Below are 24,213 nucleotides of genomic sequence, written 5' to 3'. Positions count from 1 at the left end.
GTGGGGCGAGGGCTCGCGTCACATGACGGCGGAGGGACGGCTTCCAAAGAGACTTCTGGGCGCGGCCATGCTGGGGGCGGGGCTTCCGGGCGCCTGGGTCGGTGGTTTCCGCCCTCTGCTCGCACCTCCCTTAGCAACCTGACACCTGCGCCGCGCCCCCCACTCGTGCCCCGCCCCCTCCTCCGGCGGGCCCCGCAGCGTCCACGCAGCTGCGGCGGGCACGCTTTCCGAGTCATCCGCGACCAGAGGGTGAGTGACAGCGAGTCGCGGGGTTGCCAGGGAGGGAGACCAAGGAGTTGGGGACCACCCACCCGGGGGCGGGCTCTTGCCTGTGGGCAGAGAGCGATAGCGGCCGGCCCGCCCCCTCCTCGCTCGTCCTCCGAGAGAGTAATGTAATCCTCAATGGCTGCCTCCTGCACGACCCCCAGCAGCGAAGCGAAGACTCACTTTCCTTCCCGGCCTAGTCGGAGGCGGCCCTGAGTCGGGGTGTCCCCGTGCCGGACTGCGCCTGGGCCTTCATTTCTTCACCCCGACCATGAGCCGGTGACCCGGTGAATTGATCCACTGCCCCCGAGCCACCCGGGCGCCAAAGACTCTTCGCCGGTTCCCCGCCGAGCGCCTGGAGAAGGGCGGTGGTCCGCTGGCCCTGTTTCCGGCGTCCACTGCATCGGGCTGCGCACGGGTGCCCACCCGACCTTTCTGGGAGTGGTGGCCTCCGTATTTCCCCACTGCCCCTTGCTCGGCACTGATTAAGTAAGTGCTCAGCAGATGGTAAAGGATTATTCTGAGAACAGAGTGACAGTGCCTGGTGGGTCGGTGCTCAGGAGTGCTGGCTGTTAGTGCCATATGCCAGGCACTGAGATACCATGGACAGAATACCCTGCCCTGGTCTCAGAGAACTGAGAAGAGGGAGCGCAGGCAAACCTGTGAGCCCACAATTACAGCCCTGGGTGCGATGGGACCCTAGCTTGAAATGGGTAGGTGGTAGCACACAAAAAACGTTGAAAGAAGGCTAGTGCCTGGCACATGCTAGGAATGAGGTAAGTCCTTATTGAACAAAGAGCAGATAGATAGTTTGTCCATGGCTCTGATTTGTCTGTGGTTCAGCCTCCTTCCCCTCTCTTGGTTTGTTCCAGCAATTAATGAGGCACTCTCTTGAATTCCAGAGAAAGACCAGCCTAGGCTGATCTTGAGGCTCTCTCCTTTCTCATTCTTGACATTAATCCCCACGGAGAAACTGGAGTTTTAGGTCAGAATCAAAATGGGCTTCCCTAGGGATGGAAAGCGTGGTCTGGGCTCAACTCTTTGACTTTTTTTTTTTTTTTTTTTTTTTTTTGTGGAGCCTGTGGCACACTGGGCCAGGCATCAAATCTGAGTTGCAGCTGTGACCTACATACACCCCAGCTGTGACAACACCAGGTCCTTAACCTACTTGCTGCAGTGGGAACTCCCTCAACTCCTTGACTTTGGAGGGACCAGTGTGTGTTATGTGCACTTGTTGTGTGTTTTAGGGGAGAGGAGCAATTGATCTTACCTGTTTCTCAAGAGTCTAGGACCCCAAAATGGTTAAGAACACTGGCTTAGCAGTGGACATTTCCTGAAAGGCATGAACCTGGCCTGGTTGTCCCTCTAGTGCTCCATGTCCCCATCCCCTGGGTTTTCACTGCTATGTGCTTGCACCTTCCTGTACAAGAGTAGCGTTTCCTTAGAAAGTTTCTGTCTTTATTTTCCCCACCAAACTGCCCAGTGGCACTGTGCCCTCTGTCGGCCTGCCTGTGGTTGCCATGGTTCAGGGCTTCGACTCTGGTGGCTCTGTCGTCACTCTAATTACTTTGACTTCAGTGGTGTGTATAAGAACAGCCTGGAAGGCAGGCACAGACTGGACAGCCTTTGTTCTGAGTTGGATGTAAATCCATGCTCTGACTGAACTTGGGTCTGGCTACTTTTGGAACCCAGCCAATGTCAAGTCTAATCCATGGTCTTTTTGGAGAAGCACACACTCAGGAGAAATCTGGCTGCTTTGTCAAACCCCCACCCCTTCCATCCTGTGTACATAGAAACGCACTAGCAGGAGGCGTTTCCGTGGCTGAGCCATTCCTTCTCTGGAGTGATCCAGTGCACATCTGTCTGTAGCCCCATCTCCGCCCAAACCCGGCTGCCTCCAGCCCTACATCCCCCTCCTTCCATCCGCCTTCGACCACTAGAGCCTCAGCTCTCCCGCTGGCCTGGAAGCCCTGCCCCCGCCCCCTTGCACGGCTTGGCCCAGCTACAGCTCTGAGCTTTTCCTTTGTCACAGCTCCGCCCAGTCGGACACACCCGCTGGGGAAGTTTCCTCGGATTCTTCCCCAGAGGTCTGGGGTCTGAGTCTAAACTAGCAGAAATGGACCGTCCAAAAGCCAAGGGCCTCCCAGCTGGGCAGTGCTGCCCCTCTCTAGGAGTGCGGGCCTTGGAGGCTGGCATCTCGAGGTCCTCTGTGCCACCCGCCATCAGGTAGCGGTCACGGAGGATCCAGGGGCTGAAGGAGTGTGTGTCTGTGCTGGGTGGGGGCAGCCCTATATGGAGTCGGGGAGCCGCGGAGGGCAAAGCTTGGAGCGAGGCTGCGCAGACAACCTTGACGGTGGCTCGTGGAGCCACTGGGTGGGGCCGTTGTCACCCATACCCTTTCCGGCCTTCTTCCTGCGTGGAAATGCAGCGCCTCTCACTTGACCCTGCTACTCTGGGGCTCGGCTGCCCGCCTGCCGTCTCACACCCCCGCCCTCACCCCATGCAGCAGGAGCTCAGCCATGGTGAACGAACCCAGAGGGAACGGCGGCCCCGGCCCCCGCTGTGAGGGCAGCAGCAGTGGCAGCGAGAGCTCCAAGGAGAGCTCAAGGTGCTCTACACCGGGGCTGGACCCCGAGCGTCACGAGAGGCTCAGGGAGAAGATGAAGCGGAGGATGGAGTCAGGTGACAAGTGGTTCTCCCTAGAATTCTTCCCTCCTCGAACTGCTCAGGGCGCCGTCAATCTCATCTCTAGGTGAGTGGATGTAAGATAAGGAGCTGGGGATGGAGGCGTGGGTTGGGGGGAATGTGAGCTGTCAGCCCTGAGGCAGGGCTGCACTTTGACCCGGCAGAAAAAAGAGGTGGAAAAAAAGCCAAGCCAGGGTAGATCCTTCGATATACGCAGCTTCTGTTGTTTGTGAAAGTCCCTCCAAGCACCTGGAATGTTTAGACCCGCTCTTCAATGGGTTAAAAAAATGTTGACTCTCCCTGACTGCATTCTTTAGCGGAACTTGGGGCCAGATCCTGAGTAGATTGTAGGAAGTTACAAACTGGGGACTTGGAGAGCATTTGCAGCCAGTTAGGAATTTGGATTATTCCCGTGAAATCGAAAAACGCCCGACTGGATTACGTTAGCACTTCACGAATCGCAGTTCCTTTTTTAAGGTTCATGCTTTTAACCACTTGTGCTTCTCATGCGATTCTCGAAGTGCTAATGTAATCCAGTCGGCTTGGCTTGTCGTAGCTCTTGATTCCAGGTCTGGAAATGTGGCCTGCAGGACTCTTGGCCCCTGCACCGGGACTAGGGGGCAGCATGAAAGAAACTTGTGTCTGTGGACCTTCTCTGTCCCCAGAACGAGGCCTCACTTGCCCCTCTGAGGATTTCCCCAACACCTGACCATCAAAATGTCTTAACTCGCCCGAGGTAATAAACATGCAAGCACTTAGAAAAGTCCAAAGTGCTGCTTGTGCACAGAGTGGCCTCGCTGTTCTCATATATCACGTCCACAGTAAGTCACCAGAGTCATAGCACCCTGGTTGCACGTTCATTGCGTACCCAGCACTGCAAGAGCTGTAGAGCCAGCTAGCACCATATCCTCAGAGTGTCTTTATGAATGTGGCACTCACTGGCTGCTGCCACTTTGCAGAAATGAGGACACTGAGGCTCAGAGAGATTAAGTAATTCTCCCAAGGTCACACAGCTTATAAGCACCAAAGCCAGATTGATTGATTTTTATTTATTATTTCTATTATTTATTATTGTGGATGCAGGTCAGTCGGATTCCAACCAACACCGGATGCTTCTCTAACTCCCAGAGCCCACGGGAAGGGGGTGAAGGGTGGTGCGCCCCCAGGAGCCCCTGTTCAGAAAGAAACTCCCCGCAGGTTTGACCGGATGGGGGCAGGCGGCCCTCTCTTCATAGATGTGACCTGGCACCCAGCAGGGGACCCTGGCTCGGACAAGGAGACCTCGTCCATGGTGATCGCCAGCACGGCCGTGAACTACTGCGGCCTGGAGACCATACTGCACATGACCTGCTGCCATCAGAGCCGGGAGGAGGTCACGGGCTACCTGCACAAGGCCAAGCGGCTGGGCCTGAAAAACATCTTGGCGCTGAGGGGAGGTGCGGAGCCCACCCGCGGCCCTCTGGGGTTCTGCTTTCCCGAAGACCTCCTCTGTCCCTGAAACGGCCCTTTGCTTTTCTCCGTGTCCCACACTGAGTCCACGCAGGCTCCCATCCCTGCCGGTAGCATCCATGGGCATCATGGTCGGGAGGACCGTGGGCGGCACAGATGGAGCCACCTCCTGACCTCTTGACCTCACTCTAGGCATTGAGTCTGCACTGGGCTGGCGTCTGATAACTCTCTGTCCTGACTCTACGCAGCTTCATTGATCAGATCGCTGGCTGCAGCCGGTTTTGGCCCAATCAGAGAGCTCAGTTTTGGCTTGTGTCCCAGGACTGAGAAGAGCCGGCGATGCCTCTGGCCCCTGCTGTCAGTGGGCCACATAAACGTTGGGACATGGGAGCCCGTTGGTGGGAACCTGTGGTCTCAGGCTCCCCGCCCCAAAGACCACTCCCCCCTTGACCGGAGGGAGATACCCCCTTGCAGACAAGGATTCTAAGGGCAGGGAGAGGGAGCTGCAGAGTTGGGTGAGGGGGCCTGGACGCAGGCAGGTCTGAGTAGGGACCGGGTCTCTGGTGCTCCAGACTGGATGGAGAGCAGCAGCTGCTCCCTGTCGGCCACTGCAGCCCGCAGCGCAGAGCAAGGACTCCGCGATTGATAGGCTGGCTGCCATCTTCCTCCCAGTTTACCAGATCCTCAGTGAGAAGGCAGAGGCACCAACTTAAAGTCACAGGAAGGCTCTGCCTTCGAAGCGCTCATGGTCCTGGGTGTGGGTGGGGAGAAGGACCAGAGAGGCTGCCTGGAGGGCGAGTGAGACCCAGCACCGAGACCTCCAACCCTGCAGACCCTGTAGGTGACCAGTGGGAAGCAGAGGAAGGAGGCTTCAGCTACGCTGCAGACTTGGTGAAGCACATCCGCAGCGAGTTTGGTGACTACTTCGACGTCTGTGTGGCAGGTGAGTGGCCGGGGCGTCCCAGCAGGTGGGGCCGGAGAGGGGCAGGGTGAAAGGTACTCAGTTCAGGTGAGGGAGGTGCCGCGGTGACATCTGTCCTCTTGTTCTGTCCTCCACTCCCCTCCCTGGCTCGCCCCCGCCCCTTAAGTTTTGGTTCCTCTGCCTTTTCTTGATCTTCATCTGTTTCCCAGCCCTACTTTTAAAGCACAAAAGGGGTATATGGATCAAGATTCTGGGGGCAGGAATCTCAGGACAAGGTCAGGAAATGGCATTGGACCTCACTAAGCCCTGGAACCAGGAGGCAGACAGAGTCGAGGCCCTCCCTCATCCCCTCTGGAGCCGCAGGGCCCCGCGTCTGCCTCCCGCTGCTCCACGCCTCATTCAGTACACCTGACAGGTGCCCTCTTCCTGTCCCCGGTGTGTATGGTAAACCCCTGACCTGCCACTGGCTCCTCACTGTCGCCCGGACTGATTGACAGACCTCTGTCAATTCCAAATCCTCAGGAGAGAGGCTTAGATCGGCTCAGCTCTAGTTCCTTCAGCCACAGCCTGGAGACAAGGTTCACCTGCTGGAACCAGATGGTGTGGCTTTCCCTCCTGCCCTGGCTCAGGGGGTCTGGGCCTTCAGCTTCCCAACCAGGGGCTTGGGTGTAATGGGGCAGCATGTGCCAGGGACACAAGAGATCCGGGGATCAGTCTGACACATCATCTTGCCACAAACATTTTTTGCAGGTAGTTTGGAGAAAATCATACTGTTCCTTATGAAAACATACATGACTGCATTGTGGAGTACCAAATCAGAGTGATCTGCATTTGGGAGTTCCCGTTGTGGCTCAGTGGGTTATGAACGTGAGTGGGATCCATGAGGATGCAGGTTCGAACCCTGGCCTCGCTCAGTGGGTTAAGGATCCGGCATTGCCATGGGCTGTGGTGTAGGTCGAAGTCGCGGCTCAGATCCCGGGTTGCTGTGGCTGTGGTGTAGGCCGGCAGCTGCAGCTCCGATTCAACCCCTAGCCTGGGAACTATCATATGTTGCAGGTGCAGCCCTAAAAAGCAAAACAAACAAAACCAAAGGGCTGCAAGGAAATCACTTGTTACGGGATTTGGGCTAGTCCCCAGGCCCCGTACTCTTCCCAGCATTGAGAAGAGGGTGTTGACGTGGATGGGTGTGGGAGGCCCAGAGGAGTAGGAATTCAGTGTCGTTGCTCTCGACAAGACAGTCAGTTGATTGCGGAGGGTGCCCATGGGCAGTGGGCTTTGGGTGCTCAAGAGTGGAAACCACAGAGCCATGAGCACTCGGTTGCCAAGCGGTTTGGAGCTTTGCTTCTGGGAAAGTGGTGGAGAAGGGAAATGGTGGAGGAGCCGGCACCCCAGCTGGCTGTGCTTGGACAAGCACGCAGTAAAGCTGAGTGAGATCTGGGTGTCAGCAGCTGCTGGATTGGTTGGGTGCTGTTGAGGTTTTATAGTGTTTTGGCTACTAACACTTATTTCTAAAATTCCTGCTGGAAAAATAGCCTTGTTACTGAAAGTATAAAATTCTGGTGTTTAAACTCCCCACCCCCTTATCCTTGAAACAGTAGTTTTTATATCCATTTTTGATGACTCAGGGTTTCTTAAGCACGAAACTGTCTAATCACCGCAAAGCAGCTTGGCTGCCCAACAGTGTGGGTGCGGGTCTGCCCCTTCCTGACTTGGGGTCCTGCCCTGGACTCAGCTGAAGAAGCCAGCACTCTGTGCCCTCAGTCTTCTGTGCAGGCAGGGCCACTGCTAAGTTCTGTCCTTAGGGAATCAGTGACCCAGTTCCTGGAGCTGATGAGGACCCAGGGGACAGCTGGTTGTCCCCCTGCCCCAGTGCTTTCACACCCCAGGAGTCTGTTACTTAGTGGGGCTGCTCTTTCCACTGTCAGCAGCCCTCTGACACTGACCCTGGTTCCGCCACCTGGAGCAACACAGACTCCGACTAATAGAAAATGCGACTAAAGTGACTCCATTTTCCCAGTGACAGACCTGGGAAATTAAAAACAGTTCCTAGAGTTCCTGGGAGGCTCAGTGGGTTAAGGATCCGGCATTGTCACTGCTGTGGCTCAAGTCACTACTATGGTGATTTGAACTTCTGCATGCCGTGGTCACGCCAAAAAAAAAAAGAGAGCCGTATTCTCTCCGTTCTTTGTGTGTATGTCTGTGTGTGTTTTTAGGGCCGCATCCATGGCCTGTGGAAGTTCCCAGGCTTGGGGTCAAATCAGAGCTGCAGCTGCTGGCCTACACCACAGCTCACAGCAATGCCAGATCCTTAACCCACTGAGTGAGGCCAGGGATCGAACCTGCAACCTCATGGATACTAGTCGGATTCGCTTCTGCTGTGCCGTGACGGGAACCCCCTCTGCTATTCTCTTCAAGCGGGCCGTCTCCACCCTCCTCACGTCTCCTTGGGTAACACGCTTTCCGACTTGGCACTGACCTGGACCCGAGTGATTTTATTTGTTTATTTATTTAGGGTTTTTAGAGGTTTTTTTTTTTTTTTCTTTTTCATTTTTTAAAGTTGTATTGAAGTATAGTTGATTTACTGTGATGAGTAATTTTTATGTGAAATTAAAGGCACTGTTTTAATCCAGTACCTAGAGCCAAGCCCGTTCCCCCAGGGCTGCCCAGCCAGCCTAAATGTAGCATTTTCTCTTTTCCGAGGCCACAAAATGCAGGCCGCATTGGCCTGGCTGATGGCAGGGGCTGTGAGGCAGGGCAGAGTGGGGATTGGGGACACCCCGCCCCCACTCTCGGGGTTGGGGTGGCTCTAAGCCGGTTCCCTCCAAGGGTCACCTGCAGGTCGAGGGGGCCGTCAGACGAGCCCAGCCGTCACTTCAGCCCGTCCCTGCTCAGGGCTTGGAAGGGACGAGTCTGGAGCTCTCCATTCCTCGCTCTCTCGTTTCTCCATCACCCACCTTAGGCAGGCGGAGCCAAGCCTCTCGCTACTGTCTTCCCTCTTGGCAGGTTACCCCAAAGGCCACCCCGACGCAGAGAGCTTCGAGGCCGACCTGAAACACCTGAAGGAGAAGGTGGCGGCAGGAGCCGACTTCATCATCACCCAGCTTTTCTTCGAGGCTGATACGTTCTTCCGCTTCTTGAAGGCTTGCTCCGAGATGGGCATCACCTGCCCCATCCTCCCGGGCATCTTCCCCATCCAGGTGAGGGTCCCGGGAGGGCTAGTGGACTCCCTCCGGCCCCTTGTCCCGGCACAGGCCAGAGTTCTTGGATGCCCATTAGATTTTCGTCAGACAGACGCGCAGTCCTGGCAAAGTGTTGTCTTTCCACCCCGTTGATCAACTCTGATGTCCCCCCAGATAGCGACAGTACCTGTTGGTGGGGCTTACGGGTCAGAGTCACTAAAAGGGATTATAACGCTCATAAATGTTGCTAAAATCGGTATTTCCCAAACTTGGCTGTCTCCAGAATCATTTCATAAGCCTTTTTGAAAGATAGATTCCCAGATCCTCTGCCTAGGGGTTCTGAGTTAGTAGTTTCTCAGGGTGAAGCCTGGGAATTTGTACGTTAGTTCTTTTTTTTTTTTTTTTTTTTTTTTTTTGTCTTTTTGTATTTCTTGGGCCGCTCCCGCGGCATATGGAGGTTCCCAGGCTAGGGGTCCAATTGGAGCTGTAGCCCCCGGCCTACGCCAGAGCCACAGCAACGCAGGATCCGAGCCACGTCTGCAATCTACACCACAGCTCACGGCAACGCTGGATCGTTAACCCACTGAGCAAGGGCAGGGATCGACCCCGCAACCTCATGGTTCCTAGTCGGATTCGTTAACCACTGCGCCACGACGGGAACTCCTGTACGTTAGTTCTTAACATAGTGATCCGCTCATCAGTGAGGATGGGGAGCCACTGGCTCAGGTGACCACATGTTATCGATAAATACGTGTAGGGGCCGAAGGGCTGGTTCAGACCAACGGCAGGAATGCTGTAGGTCTGTCCTCTGCAGAGTTTAAAAGCAGGACCAGGCGGGTCCTCGCACGATGTGGCCTGACTTTCCTGGGTCACGGTGTGTCACACTACGGGGGCCAGGAGACCCGGTGGGGGATGAGTGTTTGGGGTGAGAGATGGGCTGGGAGATGGCGCCCACTGCCCCCTCGTGTCCCGGGCAGGGCTACCACTCCCTCCGGCAGCTCGTGAAGCTGTCCAAGCTGGAGGTGCCGCAGCAGATCAAGGACGTGATCGAGCCCATCAAAGACAATGACGCCGCCATCCGCAACTATGGCATCGAGCAGGCTGTGAGCTTGTGCCAGGAGCTTCTGGCCAGTGGCCTGGTGCCGGGCCTCCACTTCTATACCCTCAACCGCGAGGTGGCCACCACAGAGGTGCTGAAGCGTCTGGGCCTGTGGATCGAGGACCCCAGGTGAGGCCAGGGGCCCCAAATTCAGGCCCAGGAGCCACAGAGGAGAGTCAGGCGGGCAGAAAAGTCAGGGAGAGGTCGCAGAACGAGCAGCTCGCCCTAGCAGCGCCAGCCACCCTGGCTGATGGCACCCTTGGGGCTCCGGTGTCAGCAGGAACACCACATCCAGCTTGATGTATCTGAGTTGAATGGAAGAACCCAGGCTCGGTGGTGCCCCCTCCCCACTGCTCCCAAGGGCAATTCCTTGAGGCTTTTTGTCTTGGTTCTCACCCAGGCGCCCCCTGCCCTGGGCTGTCAGCGCCCACCCCAAGCGTCGGGAGGAAGATGTCCGTCCCATCTTCTGGGCCTCCAGACCCAAGAGTTACATTTACCGCACCCAGGAGTGGGATGAATTCCCCAACGGCCGCTGGTGAGTCCCTTTGGATGAACTGTTTCCTGGCGGGGGTGGGTGGGGGACACAGATCATGGTTGCACCCTCTGGAGCAGGATTCACAGGGATGCCCCCCTCCCCGACCCCGGGGCGGGTGGATGCTGTCACGGTCTTGTCTGGAGGTCAAGGTCAAGGGTGTGCCTTGACCTTGGCACCTGCTCTGCCAGGGGCAACTCCTCCTCTCCCGCCTTTGGGGAGCTGAAGGACTACTACCTCTTCTACCTGAAGAGCAAGTCCCCGAAGGAAGAGCTGCTGAAGATGTGGGGGCAGGAGCTGACCAGCGAAGAGAGCGTCTTTGAAGTCTTTGCCCACTACCTCTCGGGGGAGCCGAACCAGAATGGCTATAAAGTGAGTGCTGCTGGGGCGGCTCCCTGGTCCCCTCCCCTCGCCCCGTGGGCCGGACCTCAGGGCTGTGATGGCCCCAGCCTGAGGCTCGGCATCTCGGCAGAGGGAGAAAGTGAGCTGGGGAGTCCCCATGTGGGGTGTCTGGAAGGGGCTCATGGGGGCAGAGCCAAGCTGGGTCTCTGACGGGGACAGGGAGGGGCCCAGGGTGCCAGATGGGGCCATGACCCCCAGCCCCGCTCCCCCTCCTCAGGTGACCTGCCTGCCCTGGAATGACGAGCCCCTGGCGGCCGAGACCAGCCTGATGAAGGAGGAGCTGCTGCGGGTGAACCGGCGGGGCATCCTCACCATCAACTCCCAGCCCAACATCAACGGGAAGCCGTCCTCCGACCCTGTCGTGGGCTGGGGCCCCAGCGGGGGCTACGTTTTCCAGAAGGTGTGGCCCTTCTTGACTGGCACTCACGGGCGCCCCCGGGATGGGGACTGCAGGCTCTTCGTCTCTGGGGCTTTCTGTTCTGAGTGGCAGGGGATCGGGGTGGACAGGAGCTCGGGCTCAGAGTCACGCAGACCTGGGTGGGCTGAGCCTATGACCACGCTGAGCCTCAGCATTCTCTTCTGTAAATGGGGACGTGTCCTGGGATGAAACTTGACAAAGCCTGCAAAGCACTCTGCACCTGGGGCGCATCCCCTAACTGGGAGCTCTTGTCACTGTTCCTTGTGGACGCTTTTCACCCAGGGCGGCTGCAGTTAACTTTACCTTCTAAAGCGCCAGGGCCCTAGGGTTAGAAGGATGTGGGTTTTTGTTCCAGCTCTGCTGTTTACCATCAGTGCAGGCAAGTCGCTCAACCTCCCTGAACTCTGTTTCCTCATTTGTAAAGTGGGGCTGACAGCGCCCTCCCTGCGGTTGTATGAGGGTTGTAGCAGATGGATTTAAATGAACCCGGCTTAATCCCTGATGGAGATGGGCAGGTGGGATGTGTCTGTCTCGCCATATTTGCCAACCTGGGTGCCCTGTGCAGCTTCAGAAAAGACTTCTCCACGGAGCCTCCCCAACTGGACGGAGGGTGGCAGGCATCCCTTGGACCCGTCCAGACCGGCTTCCTTCCCCTTTGCTGAGTTATTTGCCAGCTCCAGCTAGTGGCCACCGCTGTTCCCAATGCCTTTTTTTTGGCCACATCCGTGGCCTGTGGAAGGTCCCAGGCCAGGGATCCAACCCATGTCACAGCATAGCAGTGACAACAGCGGTTCATTAGCCACTACACCACCAGGGAACTCGCCCAACACCTTATGTGTCCTGCCACATGTGTCCTCATGGGTGCCTCCCGGGACAGTCAGGAGAGCAGATGTCTGGTGTGGGAGCACACAGGATGCTCAGCAGCATCCAGAGGATGCGTCCAGCAAAGGGTGGGTTCCATGACAGGCGCCCATCTCCCTCCCGCAGGCCTACCTGGAGTTCTTCACTGCCCGGGAGACGGTGGAGGCGCTCTTGCAGGTGCTGAAGAAGTATGAGCTCCGAGTGAATTATCACATCGTGGATGTGAAGGTAGGGGCCAGCCTGGGTCACCGGGTCCGAGGGCGCCACATTTATGCCACCATCTGGCAATCACGGAGCGCCCCGCCAATCCAGGCATTGTGCCAGACAGACACGCAGACAGAGCCAGGCCCCTGCCCTCTGAGAGCTCCCAGCCTGGCACGAGAGGCCATTCGTGGATAATCATGAGCAGGTGTAAGCAGTGCGCTTTTTTTTTCCTTCTCTTTTTTTTTTTTTTTTGCTTTTTAGGGCTGCACTTGCAGCCTTTGAAAGTTCCCAGGCTGGGGTGGAATTGGAGCTACAGCTGCTGGCCACAACCACAGCCATGCAGGATCTGAGCTGCATCTGCGACCTAGACCACAGCTCACAGCTGCACCAGATCCTTAACCCACTGAGCGAGGCCAGGGTTCGAACTCACAACCTCATGGACACCAGTTGGGTTCATTACCACTGTACCACAACAGAAACTCCCAGCAGTGTACTTTCTAACAGTAAAGTTCCGTGTGAAAGGCCGGGGCCCCAGGGGTGGGATGTCTAATTAGCCAGGTCAGAGGAAGCATTTGGAGGGGCCCTGTGTGGCCGGAATGTTTTTTTTTTTTTTTTTGCTTTTTAGGGCCACTCCTGCGGCATATGGAGATTCCCAGGCCATGGGTCCAATCGGAGGTACAGCTGCCAGCCTACACCACAGCTACAGCAACGCAGGATCCGAGCTGTGTCTGCAACCTACACCACAGCTCACAGCAACGCCAGGTCATTAACCCACTGAGTGAGGCCAGGGATTGAGCCCGCAACCTCATGGTTCCTAGTCGGGTTCGTTTCCACTGTTCCACAATGGGAACTCCATGGCCTGCGTCTTTAAGGACAAGGAGGAGAAGGGCATTCTGGGGAAAGCGGAGAGCATGCAAAGGCATTGCTGCCAAATGGGGTCAGAGTGAGGCCCAGGTGTGAGTGGGGCCAGGTCCAGGGGTCTCCCCGTGCTGCCTCGAATCTGGGTCTTCCCCCATGGGCAAGAGGGAGGCGGGCTCCAGGTTTTGTTGGGACAGGTCCCAGTGGACACTGTGAGCAGCGCAGGGTCAGGGCAGGCCTGGTGGAGGAGCATCGAGGCCTGGCCAGGCGAGACACGAGGCTGGACACAAGAGGAAGCCAGCAGAGCCCCCGGATGTGGAGCTGATTGGAGCATAGGGCGGAGGAAGAGCCCAGGATGACCTCTGGGTTTGGGGCCACAGGGAGAGTGGCACAGAGCTGCAGAGCCGGGGTGGGGTGGGGCTGCGTGCACTCCCGGTGAGAGCACCACAGCTGCCTGCACCCCAAGCCGCCCCAACCACCCCCTCACCGCCGCCCAGGGTGAAAACATCACCAACGCGCCCGAGCTGCAGCCCAATGCCGTCACTTGGGGCATCTTCCCTGGACGGGAGATCATCCAGCCCACGGTGGTGGACCCGGTCAGCTTCATGTTCTGGAAGGTAAGGGGGCCGGGGGTAGGCCTGCCCTGCCCCCCTCTGGGGCCTTGGGTGGGCCGTGGGGCTGGGTCCCAAGTGTGGGACCAGGGCTGAACAGCACCCTGACTCTGACTCATGGTGGTTCCTTCTGGGCTGGGGACCGGGGGTGGCATTGGCTGGGGGGCCCCGTTCTGCTCTGGGGAACATCCTGCTGGGCAGCAGCAGAGGCCCTCGGGGTGCTGGGCATGGAGCCCTGGCCCGGGGGCAACCCTGTTCACCCAGCCTCTGTCTCTGTGCGTCTCTGCGTGTGCCTGTCTGCGTGCCTGGGTGGCGCACATGCAGGACGAGGCCTTCGCGCTGTGGATCGAGCAGTGGGGCAAACTGTACGAGGAGGAGTCCCCGTCCCGCATGCTCATCCAGTACATCCACGACAACTACTTCCTGGTCAACCTGGTGGACAACGAGTTTCCGCTGGACAACTGCCTCTGGCAGGTGGTGGAGGACACATTTGAGCTTCTCAACAGGCCCCCCCACAACGAGAAGGAGCCCGAGGCCAGTGACCCTGCGCCCTGAGACCCTTCGCGTGAGGCTACCGTGTCCCACCTTCCGCCTCCCCGTCCCGGCTCTTCTGGGGACTCCTGTTCTTCGCTTCTTCCCAGCCCTGGCCTCCCCCCATGATGCTGGCAGCTGGACTGGGGGGCTTCCGGCTCTGGCTGGACCTGAGTCCGCCCCACATGGGAGCCTGGTGTTCCCCGCTCAGCCGAGTCTGGGCTCTTGGTGGGGAGCAGCCCCCCGACCCCCACAAAGGACCCCTGTGGGCAGAATGCCGTCCTCCCTGAGAAGGGGTGTTGCTGACAGAGCCCCTGGGAGCTGGCCTGGGGCTGCGGTGACCTTGCTCTTGGGGCCTGTGGGATGGGGACACCAAGCACGCAGCAGGCACAGTGGGACTGCTGGCACTGCGGAGGAGACAAAGTCAAGGTACCGCACCCTTCCGCCTCCAAGGCGTTGGCAGCCGAGCACCCCCGCTTGCGATTGAAGGAGTGACCACTGCCTGCCAACGCCCCGTTGGGCACGAACCCTGGACGGACCTGGGGCTGAAACCTGATCACGGTCCCTGCCCGCTCTTGGCCGAGAGCTCAGCTGGACTGTTCCTTTTCTACACGCCTTTTTCACACAGCTGTCTCTGTGTTCCTGTGGCTCAAGAAAGCACCTCTTCAGGGTCAGAGGTGTCTGAATCCCTGTGCGAGTCGGAGCCGTGGCCTTTGCCTTCTCCCCTGGCCGCGAAGGCTGAAGGGTGCCCTGCCTGCTGCCATGGAGGGCGCAGGTGAGGTTTGCTCGAGCAGGGTGGACTTCCTGGCTTATTTTTCAGGCCAGACCTCCTCCTGCCAGCTGCCCCCTCCCCTCGGGGCACCCTATCCCGGAATTTGCCTGGCACTGCTCCCCAGGAAGCAGCCCTCAAGCCCTGCCGCCCAGAGGTGCTAGGCCGGTCCCTGCGCATGGCCCTGCCCGTCTTCAGTGGCTCAGGGGAGGAGGGGGTGGGCATCCAAAGAGCGGCCTGATGGCAGAGGAAGTGGGTCAGAGCCGTGTGCCCTTCAGTGCCAGGACAGCCTGGCTGGCCGGGGCAGGGCCAGCAAGAGAGACAGAGAGGAGCCACTGGGACCAGGGGTGTTTTATTGTCCTTCAGAGCTCTCGGCCTGAGTGCCCCGCGGCGCTCCCCAGATGGGTGGGGCTCCGGTCTGTTTTTCTTTCCCTGGGCCTGAGCTACAGCTGCAGCTGGGCCCCCTGCTCCCCGCCGGGGCCAGTACAGGCAGAGGATCTGGCAGCTTCGTCTGCTCCCGGCCTTATCCTAGGCCTCCGGCTGCTCCTCTGGCTCTGCTCCTCAGGCCCCTGGCTGCCAGGCGCTGGTGCCACCTCTCAAAGGCCTGGAATGGGGCGGGGGAGGGCAGGCTCTCTGGCTCCCTCCTGGGCCTGTGCTGTCGGCACTGGGCTAACACCTGGGCCCAGTTCCTTTTGTCCCCAGGGAAAAGGAGGCCCTTCCCTCTGCCCCAGGCCAAATGCACAGGCTCGGAATAGAGGGGACTTGAGGTCTGGGAAGCTGTGATCTGAGGGCATGATAAGGAGGGGCTGGTGTGAGCAGCTGCAGTGCCACAGGCCAAGCCTGGTTCCCAAACCATCAACAGGGTGGGACCGGGCTGAGGACATCATCACCAGCTGAATTACAGGCTTGGGAAGCCAGGCTGTGTTTTCTCCAACTGAAAATGAAGGGTTCTGGGGGCAGCCATCAGAGAGGGCCAGAGCTCCAGATGTCCAGGTCTCACTGTTCTGGAAGGGCCTGCGAGGGGGTGGGGTTGCCCCCCAGTACCTGGGAAAGAACCCAGCTGTCTTCCCGTTGCTGGAAACGCTGAGCCACCTGCAGCCGCAGGACCCGCTGCCGCCACAATCGCCAGGCCCGTCTCAGGTGCCACTGCCTGAGCTATGGGGACAGTCGGTGACCCTGAGCTGGGCCTGTTGCTGCCCCCAGTATTCCCAGCCCGTTTGCTGCCTCTCCCACCTGCACCTCTGTGGCACCAAGTGGAAGGGATGTGACAAGGGCATGTTAGTGATGCAGACTCCTGCGCCTGTGCCCAAGGTTTCAGGCGTGGTAGGTCTTTACTTTTGAGAGACACTTCTAGAGCTTAGGTCTGGGAATGCGAGATGGGACATCAACCCGAGGGTTGGAAGGGGCCTCCCCACTCACCAGTGTCCATGCCAGCTGCTCTGCCTCCCAAGCGTCCACCCAGCACTGCCATGTGGCTGCCAGGCACCTGGCCTGCTGGGAGCCCTGGAGCCTCCGAAGTAGTGTCTCAAGGCGCCAGCGCTGCAGGTACTTCCTTCTGGGGGGAGAGGCCCTGCTGTGCATCCTGATGGCCAAGGATGTCACGGCACCTCCACAGCCAGGAAAAAGGGCAGGACCATGGGCCCAGGTCTGGCCCCCACCCCTGCCCCTTGCTCTCCGCACACAGGCTCTGCTCCTACCTCAGCCACGTTTTTCTGGCCTCGCCTTTGCCCTTGGGGTCTCTGGGCTGCTGCAGCAGGAGCTGGGAGGTGGGGCAGAGGGGAGGGTCTCTGTCTCCTGGAAAGAGTCCAGGGGGGAGAGGTTAAATTGTCATTCAGGAGGGCAAACTCCGCCTGGTGCCCCTGGAAGTGGAGCATAAGGAAGAGGGTGAACAAGAAATGGTGTTGGGGAGTTCCCCAGTGGCCTAGTGGTTAAGAAGTCTCTTGTCACTGCTGTGGCACAGGTTTGATCCCTGACTCAGGAACTTCTGCATACCATGGGTAGGCCAAAAAAAAAATGTGGTATCAAGTGAGTTAAGTCTTGTGTCCCTCTTTCCACCACATCTGCCAAAGCCGCCTGCGGCCCCAAAAGCAGTAACAGCTGAGACAGGAAAAATTGGAATTTTTCCAAATGGTAAAATATTCCAGAAGAGGAGGAGTTCCCATTGTGGCTCAGCGGTAACAAACCTGACTAGGACACAGGTTCGATCCCTGGCCCTGCTCAGTGGGTTGGGGATCCAGCATTAGACATTGCCACGAGCTTCAGTGTAGATCATAGACTCGGCTCAGATCCCTCCTGCCTGTGGCTGGAGTGTAGGCCGTCTGCTACAGATCCGATAAGACCTGGAGCCTGGGAACTTCCATATGCTGTGGATGCAGCCCTGAAAAGACCAAAAAAAAAAAAAAAAAAATCCAGAAGAGGAGATTGACGGGGAAACACAGAGTGAATATATCAAACTGGTTCACGAGGAGCCTGAAGCTAATTCCAAGCTCACACCTCAGACTGTTTATCCCAGGAGGGAAGATCTCCTTACTCTGAGCCCAGGACGGTGCTTTCTGCTGCTTCTGTCCACCAGGGCTGTGGTGCTGGGTTGGGCTGGGCAGCCCAGGCCCTGCGGGCTGTGGCCTGCAGCTGCGGGTCTGAGGGAACAGCCAGACAGGAAAACCTGAACCAGTGGGCTTGGACCTCCAGGGGTCCAGGTGAGCTGCAGGCATCCTTTCCTGCCCTGCCCTCCCACCTTCTGCGTGTGCATCTCAGGTTCTCCTGGGAGCCCCAAGGCTCCCAGAGGAGACAGAAGGTGCCTGAGAGTAGTGACAGCCATCAGCACAGGCCTCTGCCTCCTCCTCCTCCTCCCACAGATGAGAGGACCAGTGATGGCTACCACCCAGGGAGCGCCTGCCTGGGCCAGGCACCGCCTGTGGGGCGGGTACTGCTTATGCTTTACACAGTTAAATTCCTTGCCTGAGGCCCCACCTCTCCAGAGCTGTCTGACCCCAGAGCCTGAGGCTGCACCCCACCCCCACCCTCCCGCTCCGGCCTGGCTCCCTAAGGGGCTCTCTGCCACTGGGAAATGGCATAAAGCCTACTCCCACTGTCAGGTGCAGGCTGCCTGGGCACGTGTGTGCACGTGGTAGGAAGAAGCCTGGAATTCAACGCTCTGGTTACCATTTACCATTCCTGGCATTTCTTTGTCTCTACAAGCTTCAGTTCCTCCATTGGTAAAGCGAATCCCTGCCTGCCTTTGCGGACAGGAATGGCATGAAAGGGTTTATAAACATGCTCCGAAAACAAATTTGTCTTGAAGCACAGATCTAGAAATAAAAGACCCTGAGACCCCAAAATCTGCAGTTGCCACAGCCCCGCCGAATGTGCATACGTGGATTCTGCAAATAACCAAAGCTGTGACTTTCAATTCTATTAGTAAAGAACCACTTTATAGCATAACACTGTAAATCAACTACAATAAAATTTTTATTTCTCTTTTCTTAGAACGTTTCTAGAGTCTACCACCTACTTCCTGGCAGCCTGAAACAGGATTCTGGATGATTCCAGCTCACCTTGAGGGACACTATGTGGCCTGCCAGCAACTCAGGCTGTGTCTTGGAATGACACACAGCCTGTCTCTTGGCTGCCATGCAGTGTCACTCCTTGCACCTGAACTTATTGTGGCCTCTTCCCTCCTGCTAAGCCACCAAGTTCTTGTCACCATTTGCTGGTGTCAGAACTAACTAGAGCAAGTTTTTAAAGAGTTTTTTTTTTACTTTACATTTTCTGATTTTTCTGAAGTGAGCACGTTCCATTTTCCATTAAGAAAAAAAAAAAAAAAAAAACTTAAAAATTTCTACTGACTCCAATCACCTATCTTGATCCTAGGCTGCACCATGACTTAAGAGTCCAGGTGCCCATGTCCCTAATGAACATGGCCCAGGGCACATCTTTGTGGTGGACTGGCACTGGGCTGGTCCTCAGTAGGTGCTCAGTGAATGTTTGTTGATGGACCCATAGTTGGCTGTCTGCCAGACTAGGGTGAGTGTCTGAGAACTGGTAGGGAGGGTGTCCACAGGCCACTGGGGTCCTGGAAAAGCATCCAACCACCCTTGCCACCTGGGCTGAATCAAACTGATGCTGAGGCCACTGGCCCTCGGGTAATTTGGGGCTTCCCACCCCAGGAGGGCCCCACCTCACCTGCTTTCTCAGGGCTGGAGGGGTCGTGAGCACCAGGAGGCGCCCTCTGGTGGCCAACCTGGGCCAGTGCCCGAGGGCAGCCCTGGGCCAGGGCTGGGCTGTGCGGGCCTCCGCCTTTGGTTCCAGCCACACTCTGAGCCGCGCTGTCCTCCCCTGGGCCCAGTGGGTTCGCAGGAGACGCCTGGGCCCAGCCTGCTGGAACTGGATGATGACGGCTCTCTGGACCCGGCCCTGGGCTGCTGCCTGGGCCCAGGCCTCTAGGACCCTGGCGGGGCGGGGCGGGGCGGGGTGGGGTGGGGGGCAGGGAGGAGGCCATCAGGGCAGGGCCAGGACTCCACAGAGGGCTGCAGGGAGCCCTTCTCTGCCCTCACCGGTGCTCTGCAGGTGGGGACCTGGCAAAGCCCTGTGCCTGTGCTCCTCCTCCCCCATCCCTCTTCGGCAGAAATCAGGTTAAAATGGGCACGGGGAGCAGCAGGGTTTCACACGATGGGGACAGGCATCCTGTTTAGGGGACAGAGATAAAGCAGGCCCACCAACTGCTCTTTCCTTCCCATCCTCCCCACCCCCACCCCCAGTTTACTGAGCACCTGCTGTGCCTCTGGGCCGAGCTGAGCCCACGTTATATCTCTAATCCTGATCCCCGGCAACCCTGAAGGCAGGCCTGTTATCTTCCTTTTACCTTCAAAGTTAGACTTGCTCAAAGAGGCAGTGGTACAGCTGCAAGGTGCAGAGCTGGAATCTGACCTTAGGACCAGCTGCGATGACCAGGATCTCCTCTCCCTGTCACCCCCAGCCCCCTGAGCCCTGGCACCGGCCACCAAACACCCTCTACCTACGGCAGCCAAAAATAAGCCCAAGGCCGGAGCTGGATGCCCAGTGCAAGACTGCCCTCAGGCCATGGGCACCCACCTGGCGCTCAGCTTCCTAGCAGTATGGGCTCGGCTGAGTCCACGTAGGCAGGACTCAAGCACCCACAGTGTCTAGCACAGGGCCTGGGCCTGGGCGCTGTCTGCAGGCAAGCCTCGTAGCACTGGCCCGGGGCCACTCACCTTGCAAGAGAGGCCTGCTGTGCCCAGGCCCTCCTCAGCTGCCCGTCCATCTGGCGTCCCTGCACGTGGCTTCTCCAGGAGAAGGAGGCCCGAGCCACGTGCTGTGCCTGAGGCCGGGCTGCGGCCACTGGGGTTTCCCACCACATGGCAGATGTGGCCCCTGGAGCCTGTCTCAGGCCATCTTGGAAGGCTGCACATGTGGCCTGGAGGGTCCTTATGTCTCTCACGAATCCACCCCGGGCCTGGAAGTGGCTGCAGAACAGATGCAGAGGAGGGGCACAGCTGGCTTCACAGTCAAAAGTCACATTTATTCCAAATCACACCCCAGGAGTTCCTGTTGTGGCTCAGTGGGTTAAGAACCTGACTAGTATCCATGAGGATGCTGGTTCGATCCCTGCTCAGTGGGTTAAGGATCCAGCCTTGCTGTGAGCTGCAGTGTAGGTCACAGATGCAGCCTGTGTTGCTATGGCTGTGGCGTAGGATGGAAGCTGCAGCTCCGATTCAACCCCTAGCCTGGGAACTTCCACATGGTGCAGGTACGGCCTTAAAAAAAGAAAAGGGAGGTCCTGTCGTGGCTCAGTGGTTAATGAATCCAACTAGGAACCATGAAGTTGCGCCCTTGCTCAGTGGGTTAACGATCCGGCATTGCCGTGAGCTGTGGTGTAGGTTGCAGACACGGCTCGGATCCCGCGTTGCTGTGGCTCTGGTGTAGGCCGGTGGCTACAGCTCCGATTCGACCCCTAGCCTGGGAACCACCATATGCCGCGGGAGCGGCCCAAGAAATAGCAAAAAGACAAAAAAAAAAAAAAAGGAAAACACAAACAAAAAAAATTACACCCCAAAATTCCCTACAAATCCTCACAGGTTATATACAGTTTCACATATACAGCCCAGTCCTTAAAAATGTATAGATCAAACATAAAAACAAGGATTAAAAAATTGTGTGGACTGATATGTAAGAGGTGAAAGCTCTGGCTTTCATTTAGGGACCTTGGCACACACGCCCCCGAGCTCAGGGGGTCAGGGGCTGCCCGGGGTGGCGGGGGTAGGGTGGGTGGAAACCCAGCCATTGCAGGTTCAGGCCCCCTCCAACAGGGATCAGCCACACCCTGACGGCCCCTCTGGGGCCACTCTGGGGCACGAGGTCAGTGAGGGGGGACACGGACCCTCACTCCCAGAGGGGCCAAGAAAACGCCAGCCACTCTGGCTCGCTGTCCCTGTGGGGCCCCTGTGAAGGCTTGCGAGTTTATCCTGTACCAACCCTGGGAGAAAGCATCACTCGTGCCCTCTGCTTCAAAAGGGGCATCAGGCAACAGTAGACACACTTGACTACAGCTTCTCTATTTAGGATGGTCTCTGCTCTGACCGTCTACGGAGCCCCTGGGCTGTGACCCAAATGGCATGTGAATCGGAGCACACATTATGGTGGCTGTTCAGGGAGTTGATGTCCCCGTCCTTTTTTTTTTTCCGTACCCAAGGCATGTGAAAGTTCCCGGGCCAGGGACTGAACCTGTGCCACAGGAGCAACCCAGGCCACCGCTGTGACAACGCCAGATCCTTAACCTGCTGCGCCACAGGAGAACTCCCGTGTCCCCATCTTAACTGTGAACACTCTGAAACCCCAGGGCTGACCCGGCCAGAAGGTGGAGTCCTGGACTTGTCAGGGCACCGGGTGGGGTTAGGGGCTTGCTGTTCCCCACCTGCTGATCAGCACAGATAACGGGAGGTTGGTGGTCATGGCTCTACGACTCTAAGCTGGGGGTCCCTTCGCGCCCCCATTTCCTGGGTCCCAGGCCCCCAGCCTGGCCTGCCCCTGGAGCTGCAGGGGCCCCCTCCCAGCTTCCCACCCCCTCACTCTCCACCCCCAGGCCCACTCACTTCTGCTTCAGGACCTGCTCTGGACTGGCTGCCGTGGCTCTCCGATGAGCGGCCACCTGCCGCCAGCCCCGGAACACGGCCCCCCGAAGGCCCCAGAGGCGGCCCTGCACCCACTTCTGGTACTTTTCACGCAGGAGCTGCTGCCCTGTGACCAGAGAGATGCTGAAGGTCTAGCCTTTTCCAGGGCCCTGAGAAACCATGGGCCCCCGCTCGGCCAGCCTGGGCCTCTACCCAAGTGGCAACAGCGGAGGCCACCCAACTGCCTGGGTTAACATTAGACCTTCCATTGCAGGGATCCTACTTGGTGACCAAACCAACCAACTGATAAAGTTTTTAAAAATGTTCTTGAAGATGGTTGGGAATCAAGAGAATTCACATAAAAAATATAGATTCCCAGCTTTTCTGTAAAAATGAAGGTCTGGCAACACTGGGCCAACATTCTTGGGCAACCTTGGGCTGGAGAAGCATCTGTCCCCAGGGGTCAGGCATGAGCCTTCCAGAAAAACCAAGCCCCCACCTGCCAGCCAGCCCACTGATAGAATATGTTGGAGTAGTGGGAAACCTCCAAAATGACCCCCAGTGACCCCTGCACTCTGGGCTGGGCTGAGGGCACAGTGACTCAGCTGTCAGCCCTGTGGCTGCTGAAGGCCAGGTGAGAATCCCCACAGTCGGTGTGTGTGTGTGTGTGTGTGTGTGTGTGTGTGTGTGTGTGTGTGTGTGTGTGTGTGTTGGGAGCGGGGATTCCACTTTTATCCCCATTTTCCAGATACGCTGAGACTCAGAGAGGTTAAGCAGCTTGTTTAAAGCTCACACCGTCAGGGAATGGAGGAGCGGAGACGCGAACCCAGGACTGTGGTGTCCACACCCCCTGCTCTGCCACTTGGTTCTGGGTGGGCCCTGTGAGGGCAGGGGTGGTCCCATCACTGGACTCTATTAGAAGACTCGGAATTCCGGGTGTCCCCTCACCCCTGAGGCCCCGTCCCAGTCCCCAACTCACTCTGCCAGCAGGAATGCCAGTGGCCCAGGGCACGGCGCTGCAGTCTCCGGCTCCGCTCCCAGGCCCACTGCTCTGCCTCCCGCTGCTGTACCAGCCGCCGCCACCACAGGCCCAGCACTGCCCTGCAGCACCGATCCTGGGCCCAGCGGGCAGCCAGCTCCCTCCGGGCCCCTTGGGCTGCTGCCCAGTGGCTCCAGCCAAGGAAGATGCTGAGAAATGGAGTGTCCACCTTCAGGAGGTCACTGCCACCCTGGACCAGCCTGGCCCTGCCCTCCCCTTGGCAGCAGGGAGGGGCTTGGGTTGACTCTTCACCCTCTTTCCATTATGGAGAGAGTGGGTTGCAGGGGGCTGGAGGGTTTAAATGCTACTCTGAGGGTCACAATGACAGGGGGCCAGGAGACGATGGGACCCAGACCCCCAACACCAGGTGCTGTGCTCAGCCCCTAGTGATAAGGTTGCTATCAGCTGAGTGCTCACCAATGCCAGGCACCTGGCTGGGGGATGCACGTGCCCCACCTCGTGGATTTGCAGTGGAGCAGGAGACACAGGCACAGAGAGGTTAAGCAATTTGCCCAAGGGCACACAGCCAGTGAGCAGCAAAGCAGGGCTTATCACAGCCCAGAAATTTCTGAGAAATGATCACCTTGCAGAGTGGCTTCCCCACCCCCACCTCTCAGCAGGGCATCCTGGGAAGGCAGGAAAAGCTCTGAGTCTGGGGTATAAGAGGGAGCCCTCTTGGGATGCGGACCCCAATGGGATGGGCAGGGGGCCACGGGAAACAGAAGTCCACAGGGGAGGGGTCCATCCTGGGAGGGGTCCCTACCGCCTCTGAAGGGTGCTCAGGTGCCATCTCGCTGCGCCCCGGGACTGCTGGGCCCGCGCCTGCCAGAGCAGAAGGCACCGCCCCTGCTGCCGCTGCCCAGCTGTCCACAGAAATTTCACCAGAAGCGTCTCCAGGAGAGCGGGGGCCCTGGAAGCCTGGGGAAGGAGGCGTGGAGTCCTTTTCTCAGAAATTTCTGGGCTGTGATAAGCCCTGGCCCTTCCACCCTCTCCCTCCTACTCCTGGCCCTCCTCCCCACCCTCGGCCCCTCACCTTCTCCAGTGAGCTGTGGGGTGAGCTGCAGCCCCGCCAGGCCTCCCCTCCCAGGATGCCGCCCAGCGGTACGGGGGCCAAGGTGGTCCTGGGAAGGGTGCCGGGATCCTGTGTCCTCATGCGCCTCCCCCTCAGGATGTGGCACAGCGCCCGCTGCTGCACGTCCTGGAAGAAAGAGCTACAGGAAGGGGCAGGTGAGTGCAGGGCCCCCTCACCTCTGGCTGGGGTGC

The 24,213-nt window shown here is 58.1% G+C and overlaps 2 protein-coding genes across 28 annotated transcripts in view; one reads left to right on the top strand and one right to left on the bottom strand.

Annotated features, from left to right (window-relative positions):
- Positions 1–187: 187 nt before the first annotated feature.
- MTHFR (methylenetetrahydrofolate reductase) lies at positions 188–16,813 on the top strand. Of its 14 annotated transcripts, none has more exons than XM_005664996.4 (12): positions 188–249; positions 2,774–3,016; positions 4,147–4,385; positions 5,231–5,341; positions 8,324–8,517; positions 9,477–9,727; positions 9,999–10,133; positions 10,322–10,502; positions 10,750–10,932; positions 11,938–12,039; positions 13,371–13,490; positions 13,809–16,813. In XM_005664996.4, exons 2-12 carry the CDS (start codon positions 2,784–2,786, stop codon positions 14,037–14,039), a joined length of 1,980 nt encoding a protein of 659 aa, XP_005665053.1. In that variant the 5' UTR covers positions 188–249; positions 2,774–2,783; the 3' UTR covers positions 14,040–16,813. The 14 variants fall into 14 exon arrangements, with proteins under 14 accessions (XP_005665053.1, XP_020951005.2, XP_005665052.1 ...); XM_021095346.2 differs by having other exon boundaries at positions 4,033–4,385; XM_005664995.4 differs by having other exon boundaries at positions 2,771–3,016.
- Positions 15,118–24,213, bottom strand: part of C6H1orf167 (chromosome 6 C1orf167 homolog) — a 25,403-nt gene continuing 16,307 nt past the window's right edge. For 13 of the 14 annotated variants that reach the window (XM_084962797.1, XM_084962790.1, XM_084962792.1 and 10 more), the window contains 11 exons: positions 23,984–24,161; positions 23,714–23,868; positions 22,891–23,099; positions 21,894–22,038; positions 20,016–20,267; positions 18,967–19,231; positions 17,315–17,420; positions 16,482–16,578; positions 16,204–16,339; positions 15,829–15,939; positions 15,118–15,388 (listed from right to left, as the gene is read on the bottom strand). In XM_084962797.1, the coding sequence (XP_084818923.1) occupies positions 15,308–15,388; positions 15,829–15,939; positions 16,204–16,339; positions 16,482–16,578; positions 17,315–17,420; positions 18,967–19,231; positions 20,016–20,267; positions 21,894–22,038; positions 22,891–23,099; positions 23,714–23,868; positions 23,984–24,161 (1,735 nt within the window). In that variant the 3' untranslated portion in view covers positions 15,118–15,307. The remainder of the gene's footprint in view (positions 15,389–15,828; positions 15,940–16,203; positions 16,340–16,481; positions 16,579–17,314; positions 17,421–18,966; positions 19,232–20,015; positions 20,268–21,893; positions 22,039–22,890; positions 23,100–23,713; positions 23,869–23,983; positions 24,162–24,213) is intronic. The other variant, XR_014807058.1, reaches the window with a different exon arrangement.

Source organism: Sus scrofa, chromosome 6 (assembly GCF_054392235.1).
Source record: "Sus scrofa isolate SSC_HxYL_T2T_F1_AM1 chromosome 6, Sscrofa_HxYL_maternal_Yorkshire_Landrace_v2.0, whole genome shotgun sequence".
Lineage (NCBI taxonomy): Eukaryota > Metazoa > Chordata > Mammalia > Artiodactyla > Suidae > Sus > Sus scrofa.
Note: the sequence above shows the minus strand (reverse complement) of the source record. Positions and strands in the feature narration are given on the sequence as shown.